Source organism: Arthrobotrys flagrans (genome assembly GCF_004000055.1).
Source record: "Arthrobotrys flagrans strain CBS H-5679 chromosome Unknown unitig_9, whole genome shotgun sequence".
Classification (NCBI taxonomy): domain Eukaryota; kingdom Fungi; phylum Ascomycota; class Orbiliomycetes; order Orbiliales; family Orbiliaceae; genus Arthrobotrys; species Arthrobotrys flagrans.
In genome coordinates, this window is record NW_027137551.1 from 4,077,502 (window position 1) to 4,088,635 (window position 11,134).

The following is an 11,134-nucleotide window of genomic DNA, read 5'->3' on the forward strand; positions in this document are numbered from 1 at the left end:
AATTAAAAAGAATAGAGTAAAATAGAATAAAATGAAATAAAATTAAAGTTAAAATAGAATTAAAATTAAATAGAATAAAATAAAATAAAATAAAGTTAAAGTTAAAATAAAAATAGAATTAAAATAAAATATAATATAATAGAGTGGAGTAGAGTAGAGTAAAATAAGATTTAAAATAAATTAAAATTAAAATAAATAAAAAATTAGAATTAGAATAAAATAAAATAAATTAAAATTAAAATATAATGAAAATAAAAGAAAATTAAAATTAAAATTAAAATTAAAATTAAAATTAAAATTAAAATTAAAATTAAAATTAAAATTAAAATTAAAATTAAAATTAAAATTAAAATTAAAATTAAAATTAAAATTAAAATTAAAATTAAAATTAAAATTAAAATTAAAATTAAAATTAAAATTAAAATAAAATTAAAATTAAAATAAAAGAAAATAAAATTAAAGTTAAAATAGAGTTAAAGTTAAAATAGAATAGAATAAAAATAAAATTAGAATAAAAATAAAGTTAGAATAAAATTAAAATAAAATAAAAATAAAATAGAAATAAAATAGAAATAAAATAGAAATAAAATAAAAATAAAATAAAAATAAAATAAAATAAAATAGAATAAAATAGAATGAAATAAAATAAAATAGAATAAAATAGAATTAAAATTAAAATAAAATTAGAATTAGAATTAAAATAAAATAGAATAAATAAAATAAAATTAAAATAGAATTAGAGTTAGAATTAAAATAAATTAAATTAAAATAAAGTTAGAATTAAAATAGAATTAAAATAAAGAAGAAATATATTAAAATAAATTTTAAATTTAAATAAAAATAAACTAACCGGTAGGTTTATTCGGTACCAGGCCTGATACCAATTTTCTGATTGGTCGAAAGGGCGGTTCGGTCCCCGATCGGGAAGGTTTAACGGTGACAAACACCCCAAGACTTTGGAAATTGGAACCAGGCCTGGTTCCAATTTTTTGATTGGTCGAGCGCGCTTGTCAAACATCACAAAAAAACATTTGTGTTGGGCGTGTTGCGAGGTGGACAAACAGGTGGACAAACAGACGGACAAACAGACGACAGACAGACAGACGGAAGGACAGACAGACAGACGGAAAGACAGACGGAAAGACAGACAAACAGACGGAAAGACAGACAAACGGAAAGACAGACAGACAAACGGAAAGACAGACAGACAGACAGACAGACAGACAGACGGACGGACGGACGGACGGACGGACAGGTGGACAGGTGGACAAATAGACAGACAGGTGGACAAATAGACAGACAGGTGGACAAATAGACAGACAGGTGGACAAATAGACAGATGGATAGACAGACAGGTAAACAGACAAATGGACAGACAGACAGACAGACGGGTAAGCAGACAGATGAACTAACAGATTGACAAACAGACAGACAAGTAGACAGACAGGTAGATAGACAGACAGGTAAGCAAACGTACAAACAGATACAGGTAGACAGATGACAGACTGACAGACAGACTGACAGACAGACGGACAGACGGACGGACAGACGGACAAACAAACGGAAAGACAGACAGACAGACAGACGGACGGACGGACGGACGGACGGACAGGTGGACAGGTGGACAAATAGACAGACAGGTGGACAAATAGAGAGATGGACAGACAGATAGATAGGTAAACAAACAAATAGATAAACAGACAGGCAGACGAGTAGACAGACAGGTAAACTAATAGATTGACAAACAGACAAACAAGTAGACAGATGGGTAGATAGATAGACAAGTAAGTAAATGTATAAATAAATATAAATAAACAGATAATAGATAGATAAATAGACGAACGAATAGACAGATGAATAAATAAATAAATAAACAAATGAATAAATAGATAAATTAATCAACAGACAAGTAAATAGACAGATAAATAGACAATTAAAAAAATAAGTTGATAAATATATAAATATATAAAGAAATTAATAAGTAAACAGATATTTAAATATTTAAAAATCATTGTAATAAGTATTTGATCTAAAAGTTGAAACTAATAATTATATACGTAAATATATTATTATTAAATAATAGAGTAATAGTTAATTATTAATCGCTAATCGCTAATTATTTATCAGAAAAAAAACATAGTTCCTTAACTACATCAGATAAAAGGCCTTTCATCGAATAAAAAGCACTCTATCGCAGTCCATCGCGCTCCATCGCAGCAAACAAAAACCACATCAAATAATTGTGTTGCAAAATTAATAATGTGTTAATATTACAACACAATATGTTTGTCATTTTTTGATGTTTAACTTTCTAAAATAAGTAATCAAATATAAACAAAAGAATTATTATAAATAATTCAATACCCCCCATTTTTTTGAAAAAAAAACTTAGTTCTTTTCACTTCACCACCACCACCACCACCACCACCACCAAAAAAAAAAAAAAAAAAAAAAAAATTGACTTAGAAAAAAAAAAATTTTTTTACTTAGAAATAATATTCAACTTTTTTTTTCTATTTTTTCTAAGTAATTTTTTTCTAAGTAATTTTTTAATTTTTTAATTTTTTAATTTTTAAATTTTTAATTTTTAATTTATTTTTTTATTGTTTATTGTTTGTTGTTTTTATTTGTGTTGTTTTTTATTTTTTTTTTTTGTGTTATTTTGTATTTTTATTTTTATTTGTGTTGTTTTTATTGTGTTTTTTCTTTTTTTATTGTGTTGTTATTTGACGTTTTTGGTAAAATTATTATTTTCGTAAATTTGTTTTTCTTCCAATTTCGCAAATTTGCAATTTCTAGAAATTTGCCTCTTTTGGCAATATTTGCCGTTTTTGTAATATTAAAAACATAACCTAGAAAATTTATTATTATTATTATTATTAAATTATTATTATTACTATTATTATCAAATTTTAATTTTGATTAATATTATTATTGTTATTATATTGCAAAAATTTTATGCCAAGATTTTGCCAATGTTTTCCATCCTAAGAAAGGCTCTCCATCCTAAAAAAGGCTCTCCATCCTAAGGAGGACTTCCACCCAGAAGGCAGATTTCCATCCTACCCATCTTGCCCATCTTGCCTTAGGATAAACAGAATAGAGCAGGATAGAAATATATTTTTTTCCTAACCGGTAGGTTTATTCGGTACCAGGCCTGGTACCAATTTTCTAATTGGTCGAAAGGGCGGTTCGGTCCCCAATCGGGAAAGTTTAACGGTGACAAACACCCCAAGACTTTGAAAATTGGAACCAGGCCTGGTTCCAATTTTTTGATTGGTCGAAAAGGTCGTTCGGTTGCCCGACAAACCCCACCGAGAAGAGCGCGCGTTGGAGTGTTTGTCGGAAAACCCCAAGACCTCACCACTACTAACGCGGTCAATGCTAAGAAAGAGAATAGAATCGGAATGAAATGGGAAGGTGAGGTGAATCGTTCACCGAAACGTTTTTTCGATAAGACGGGCGAACATTTCCCGGAAACTGAAAAAAAAAAAAAAAAAAAAAAAAAAAGAAGGAAAAATTTAATTTAGACCGGAACTGAAAATAAATATACATACATAATATATATATACGTACTAACTTTAAAAATATCTTCAAGCCGCCGTAGACAGCAATCGATACATCGTATCGTTTAATTTTGTCTTCGATTTCAAAATTTTCAACCGTTAATCGCGTCGAGCGTGAATATCTATCGATAAAACCTAACATAGCATAAAAAAAAACATGGCTTGCCCTTTCCGATTCGATGAAAAAATACTGCAGATAATATGTGAGATATGCGGCATCGCCGTTCTACCGAACAGGCTGAACGAACATCTGCGGGAGATCAAGGTCCACAGCGAGGTGCCGTCGATGATAAGGCACGGGTGGGTCGAAAGCTACAAAGATGTGAAAACGGCCGAGCCCGAACGCGCAGCGAAACAGCCGGACGGTCGCGAAGAGATAACCGGCCTCAGAACCGTCGAGTGCTTTAGGTGTCAAGACTGCGTTTCGAGGTTCTCCTCCAACAAGACTTTGCGGGTTCACCGGTCTAAGAAGCACAACGCCAAAGAGACGGCCGGACGGCCTCAGAAAACGTCCGTCAGATCGAACGACGGCGACGGTGGATCCAAGCTCTGGATGCAGTCGGTGTTCGGGACGCGTAGCCCTCATCATCATTACTTTCTGGTCAATCGCGCAAGATTTGTTCGCGAGCGACTCGCACCTGAGATTGCGGACGATGAAACTCCTGAAAATCTCGCTACCGATCGAGTCGATCGATCGGTAGCGAGAAAGTTAATGCAGGAGGGAATTAGCGAGATGTTCGCCAGAGCCGCAACACAAAGAGAGAAGGATCGAAGCCGCGCCGCGACGGTGGACGGCAAAGAGACCCAGACCCCTTGGATGAAGACGACCGGTTGGGTTGAACATTTGAAAGGCCTGAACTTGGACGAGCTGATCGTCGCGAGCGCTCTGCCGGGGAGGAGGTCGACCGAAGAGGAACTCCTGTCGGTTTGCTCGGCCGTGAGATCCATGTTCGCGAAAGCTAACGTCGACCTGAACCGATTGGGGAGAGATATGAGGCAGTGGTGGAGAAGTCCCAAACCGGACGAGTTCTCTTACCGACCGCTGGAGACGCTCGGGTCGACGGCCGCCTTCGATCGCTACATCGGGTACTGGCAGAGATTGATCGTGTACTGCTGGAGGGTTCACGAGCTGCCCGAGGTCGAGGGAAACGCCAAGCACAAGCTCACATTCGACGCGGAGACCGAGGAATGGATTCAGTGCGTCAAAGAGACTGCTCGGTCTAGAACGACGACCGAGGAACAACTTCGCTGGAAAGAGGAGAACCTCGAGAGTCGCGTTTTTTACCTGAGTGTCGCGATACTGAAACGAAAGTTTTTGGATCGAGGTTGGAACAACCCGCTCGTTCACTTCACTTCTATCTTGGGTATCGACGAGCGCAGCAGTCGGTTGAAAGAGCCAGAGGATTATACGACTATTTTAGCGGGTCTGATATACTGCTCTCGGTTGATATTGCTGCGGGAGTGTTCTGAAACGCTAAATTTCGAGATCGAGTGGAGACCCGAGCTGAAAGAGGCCGACCGAATCGATTTCACGGTGGGACACTTTCAAGAATACCGGCGAACGTGGCTGACGAACGGTAGTTTCACGCCTGTCAGTCTGATGCTCAACAATCTCGCGTACGGGATGAAGAGGGCGGCTCTCGTACCGGGAAGAGCTCACGTCCTGTGGGTCGATTCCGACACCAAGACGGAGCTCAAGTTCGAAGGACGATCGATAACCCGAAGCGGTCTAAAACTTATGGTGCATGAGCTGCTGCGAGAGACGACCGACTCACTCTGGAGGGATCTGCTTTTTCTGGAAGACGACGGAAGACGTTTCTCGGTGGATCTCACGACCGTCGATGACAACATAGCCTTGGGATCGAGAGCGACCAGCGGTGCTTTTTTGAACCTCAACCGAACAACGGAAACGGCGGCAGGCTCCGAGCTCGTGCGATGCAATCTTTTCGCGAACTCAAAGGCGAAAGAGCAGATGCTCGACTCGAAGGCGATCGTCGAAGACGATTTTCGATCGGTGTTCAGAGATTCGGGTCTCAAACGATATCGCAAGTCGGTCGACAGATTTCTGAGCCGATTGTTCGTTCTGGTGCACGTCACGGGCGGAGCGCCGGCCAGAGGGTCCGAGATCGGTTGTCTGCGGTACCGAGACGGCGTGTCGGTCGACAGAAACCTGTTCACGATCGGAGGCAAGGTGATCTTCATCTCGCAGTATCACAAGAATCTGATCGTGACCGACAGGTTGAAGGTCGTGCCCAGGGTGCTACCGAAAGTCGTAGGCGATCTGGTCGTCCTGTACCTTCGATACGTGCGCTCGTTCGTCGACGATCTGGACGCCATCTACAAGACGGAAAAACCGGAGACGGATTACCTTTGGGAGACGGACAGAGGGGATTTCTGGGGCACCAACCGTATGTCGCGGGCGTTGGAAGACGCCACCGAGGCGTACCTGGGCGTCAAGCTGACCTTGCGCTCTTATCGACACGTCGCCGTAGCTTTCAGCCGAGACGTCGTTCACCGAAACCGGTCCGCGAACGAAAGATTCAAAGATTTTCGTAACGAAGACTCTCTGCTGGATGAAGATGCGGACGACCGAGAGCCCGATGACGGTGATGATGGCGAGTCCGCGCAGACGATCGCAGCTCTGCAGACCGGCCACGGTCTACGGTCCAGACTCAACCATTACGGTCAAGCTGTGAATCTGACGGCCAAGCTCACATCCAACTCACTGGAACTGTTCGCGCAAGTGAGCGAAGAGTGGCATCGGTTCCTGGGCATCGAAGAAGAGAAGGGATCCGATGACAAAAAGCATCGTCGTCAGAGGTCTTCGATCAACTTTACCGACGACCGAAAGCAAGGTACGTGAGAAAGAGCGAAACCCTCAACCGATCAGTGCTCAGTATCGTAAGCATGCTAACGTATTCATGTCGATTCGTGCCGTCCGTCCGTCAGTCGATGGCTTGAGAGTTCTGACCGCGAAAAGATCTCGGTCGCATACCAATCTCGATCGAACGACGTCGACGACGTCGACGTCCGTCCCTGGGAGAGAGGACCGGGATCTCGAGAGTAAGGCTTATCGGCTGCTCAAAGACAAGTTCGGCTATACGGGTTTCAAATCTCAAGAACAGCTCGAGGGAACGTTATGCGTTCTCGATAAACGACCGACAACTGTCGTCGTTCTCCCCACCGGCGGCGGCAAGAGTCTTCTCTGGATGCTTCCGGCGATGGCTGACGAGCGTGGGATGACGGCGGTGATAGTTCCCTATATCAGCTTAGCCACCGACCTCATCGAACGGTGTTCGGAGATCGGATTGAAAGCGGAACGGTGGAAGCCACACTCTCAACCTTGGGACTGTCAGGTTGTCGTGGCGACGACCGATCACGCTGTAGGGTCCGTATCGGAAGATATACCTTACCATCAAACCTTCCTTCAATATCTATCCATCTTGAGAGTTAACAACTCTCTCAATCGGATCGTGATCGACGAGTGTCATACGGTGGTGACCGAGAACGGTTTTCGACCCGCCATGAGCCAAGTCTTTCACCTCAATTCCTTAGAGGTTCCGCTGGTGTTCACGACGGCTACTTTACCGCCTCGCATGGTCGGTGATTTCGAGGACGTATTGACTCTCACCGGATGCCCAGTTCGGTACATCCGAGCGCAGAGTCTGAGGCCGAATATCAGCGTTACGGTGAGAAGGTGCGGCAACGGTCGAGCGCTGACCGCGGCGGTCGAACTGGCTAAGAAGGCCTCCGAGAAATTGGAGCCCGGACAGAAGATCGTCCTGTACACGCGGTGGAAAAATCAGATGTCCATCCTCGCAGGTTCGAAACTTCTTGACTGCCAACAATATCACGGGGAGATGACCGACGACGAGAGACGGCAGTCTTTGAAGGAATGGGCGAGACCTGAACAAACGTTTCTAGTAGCGACGACAGCGTTCGGTTGCGGCATAGATCACCCCGGTATAGTTCTGGTCATCCACGTCAACTCACCTTACAGCATGATCAATTACGTGCAGGAGAGCGGCAGAGCGGGTAGAAGAGTCGCAGACGCTCGATCGATAATAGTCCTCGAAGATCGGGAAGTGACATCGACATCGCAATACGGTCCCATCGCGAATCTAAAATTCGGAGACTACGACAGAGAGTATCTTCGACTGATGATTCAATCGACGAAGTGTCGGCTGCTCACGATTACAAGATTTCTGAACGGCGGACCGAGTCAGGATTGCACGGAGTTATCGGCCAACGAGTGTGACAACTGTCGAACCGTCGACGTACTACGGTCTGAAATCGTCGTCGACAGCAGCAGAACCGAAGCCGTCGTCAGCAGCAGAATCGAAGCCGTCAGAAGCAAAGTCAAAAGCACATCGACAGGGCTCGACCGAATACGTGAAACGTTAGATTGGTTGAACAGCGATTGCGCCGCTTGCTTGTTAATCGATACGAAGAGGGCTCACGATTCAGAGCACAGACTTATCTGGTGCAATTTAACAGAAGGCCTCGGTTTCGAAGAGATCGTGCAGTTTAGTCGATCGATTAAGTGGCCCGGAAATTGGGGCTATTGTTGGACTTGTGCTTTGCCGGAAGAGATATGCGAAGAGGCCGAAAAGAAACGAGAAAACCGAGGCACGTGCAAGTATAAGTGGTTGATCGTAACGGTGGCCGCTTACGGTCGTCTGGAAAACGGATTCGGCCTGCGAACGAAGGCACTCATCGGTATATCAGATTGGAAAGATTTCGACTACGCAGGTTGGCTGGGCAGAAAGAACGACAGAACGTTGTATAATATTCGAACGACTAACGCGTTCGCTCTTTTTAATTTGTTCAGCACTGTTTATCTGAATTCTTAATTTCGTTTTTTGGGAGTCACGGGTCACGAGAAAGAGTCAACCGATCGATACGAACGGTAATTGTTTAAAATTTTCAAAGCAAATTAGGTTGTTTCATTCTAGCACTAGTTCTATTCTAAAATTCCATTTTAAGTTTGATCTTTAATTTTATTCTAAATTCCTAAATCAAATATCCTAAAAACACCGAACACAAAGCACGACAAATTTTTTTTTTTTGTTCTTAAGTTTTCTTCCGCAATAAAGATGGAGGTATCGAGCTTTTCGATAAAAGCGAGAAAGGATTCTTTATAGTTTCTTATTTTCCCACCTTCTACTCAGCTCGGTTGATTCAAGCAGCGCAATAAAATAAAACAAAAGATGGAGGTATCGAGCTTTTCAATAAAAGCGAGAAAGGGTTTTTTAAGGTTTCTTATTTTCCTACCTTTTACTCAGCTCGTTCAAACAGCAATCTCCAAACCAGCCCCACCGGCACCGCCTGTAGGTGGTCCTCCCGCTCCACCGAACCCATCCCTCGGATCATCACCGTCGAGATCCATATCATCCACCCTCTCCTCCAAGCCTTCCCACTCCTCATACTCCTCACAGTCTTCCTCCTCTTCCTCCTCTTCTTCGTCCTCGTCCTCTTCCTCCTCACCGTCATCTACCACCGGTTTGACTTTAGCAGTCTTACCGTGACTAGCCGTGCGACGACTACGGCCGCTCGCTTCCATCAAAAGACTAACAAACCAGCCCGAAGAACAGATCTGGTTGTCGTAAGAGCAGTTACCGCATTTGGAGCCCAAAGGCTTCCAAGCACGGCAAGTAGCGAAAGGACCTTTATTAGACTAATATCACCGTACAAAGTTAGCAGCCGTCATAAAAATAATAGAATACACGATCGAAGGGGAGATACGATAAATATATCACTTACCGAACAATAGTCACATTCGCGGCGGGCTTTAACACCGACACTTTGAATGGCCAAGCCTAGCTTGACGCCGGAGGTAAACTTGCGCTGACGCATGCGTCGAAGAGTGCCCCCGATGCGAAGAGCAAGAGGGCCGCTAGTAAGTTTACTGTCATTGTTGACAGGTGGGCAACCTTCGTCGTCGCTGTTGAAATCCTCTAAAATTCAAAACACACGTTAGCGATTTATAAGAACGATCGAGAAACGCGAACGATCAAAGAATGACTTACCGAACTGGCTGGAAGGTGTGGTAACCTTCTTGAATAAGTCTTTAAAAGACTTGGTTTTTTTCTTGTCATCAGGCTTGTTGCCTTTGGGGGTATTCGATTTTTTACCGACCATGGTGAGCGATAAAAAAAAAGAGAGAGAGAAGTTTTTTAAAAAAGAAAGGGGTTTTCGGCTTTTCAGAAAGAGAAGGTTTTTTCGGAGAGAAGAGTGATCTAGAACAGTTAAAGATCTAGGTAGTTTTTTATAATCTAGGACAGTTGAAGATCTAGGTGATTTTTTGCGATCTAGGACTGTAGAAGATAAAGAGTGTGGTGGAGAAGGAAAAGTAAAAAAGAACTCTAAGAATTAGAAAGGAAATATTATATAGATTAGCCGAGCGCAATAGAAGGTGGGGGAATATCTCTATATTCTTTCGCCGAGCACGATGAAAGATAACGATGGAATATAAAAGTATTTCCGCCGAGCGTTATAGAAGATTAAAGTAACTACAGAAATAATAATAATAAAGAGCTAGAAGATTTTAAAGAATAAAAAAAAAGACATTAAAATTATTTGAGCGTAATAGAAGATTTCAGATTCTTCTACCGAGTACGATGAAAGATAATGATGAAATATAAAAATATTTTCATCGACTGATATAGAAGATGAAAGCAACAATAAAAAAAGTGACGACAAAACATCGAAAGATTTTAAACAATATAATAAAATATTTCGAAATTATAATCGAAAATAAAACGTATAAATAAATACGATAAACAGATACAAATAACAGATAAACAGACAGCAGATTAGTTTTAATAGTAATTAATAAAAAATAAAAGATAAAGTAGAAATAAATAAAAAAATAAAATAAAAAAATAAAATAAAAAATAAAAATAAAAATAAAAATAAAAATAAAAATAAAAATTAGAGTAAGATAATATTAAATAAAAGATAAAAATACAATATAAGTAATAATAAAAAGTATAATAAAAATATAGAGTAAATTTAAAAAAAAATAAATAAATAAAAATATAGTTAGTTAAATATAGCTAAATATAAAAATAGTAATGAATTATAAAAGTTAATGAAAATTTAAATAAATTTAAAATTAAAATAAAATAAGGTTAAAGTTAAAATTTAAACGAATTTAGAATTAGAATTAGTTAATATTAATATTAAAATAATTAGAGTAAAGTTAGAGTCAGAATTAGAACTAATATTAAAATTAAAATTAAAATTAAAATTAAAATTAAAATTAAAATTAAAATTAAAATTAAAATTAAAATTAAAATTAAAATTAAAATTAAAATTAAAATTAAAATTAAAATTAAAATTAAAATTAAAATTAAAATTAAAATTAAAATTAAAATTAAAATATAAAAATTAATTATAAAAGTTATAAAGAAATATAAAAATGAGTATGATTAAATAAATATAGTTAGTTAGAGTAATATTTATATTAATTGTATTATGAATTAGTATTATTTTAGTTAGTTATTAAAAAATAGAAATAAAAGTAAAAGTAAAAGTAAAAGTAAAAATAGAAATAAAAATGGAAA

At 39.4% G+C, this 11,134-nt stretch overlaps 2 protein-coding genes across 2 annotated transcripts; one reads left to right on the top strand and one right to left on the bottom strand.

Moving 5' to 3' along the window:
* Positions 1–3,723: 3,723 nt before the first annotated feature.
* Positions 3,724–8,419, top strand: DFL_006526 (uncharacterized protein; the record flags this gene model as incomplete). The annotated part of the gene is made up of 2 exons (XM_067635970.1): positions 3,724–6,421; positions 6,516–8,419. 2 exons carry the CDS (start codon positions 3,724–3,726, stop codon positions 8,417–8,419), a joined length of 4,602 nt encoding a protein of 1,533 aa, XP_067490347.1.
* A 437-nt stretch (positions 8,420–8,856) lies between these two features.
* Positions 8,857–9,707, bottom strand: DFL_006527 (uncharacterized protein; the record flags this gene model as incomplete). Its single annotated transcript, XM_067635971.1, has 3 exons — positions 8,857–9,243; positions 9,330–9,523; positions 9,596–9,707. The coding sequence occupies 3 exons, from the start codon at positions 9,705–9,707 to the stop codon at positions 8,857–8,859; spliced, it is 693 nt and encodes a 230-aa protein (XP_067490348.1).
* Positions 9,708–11,134: the final 1,427 nt, after the last annotated feature.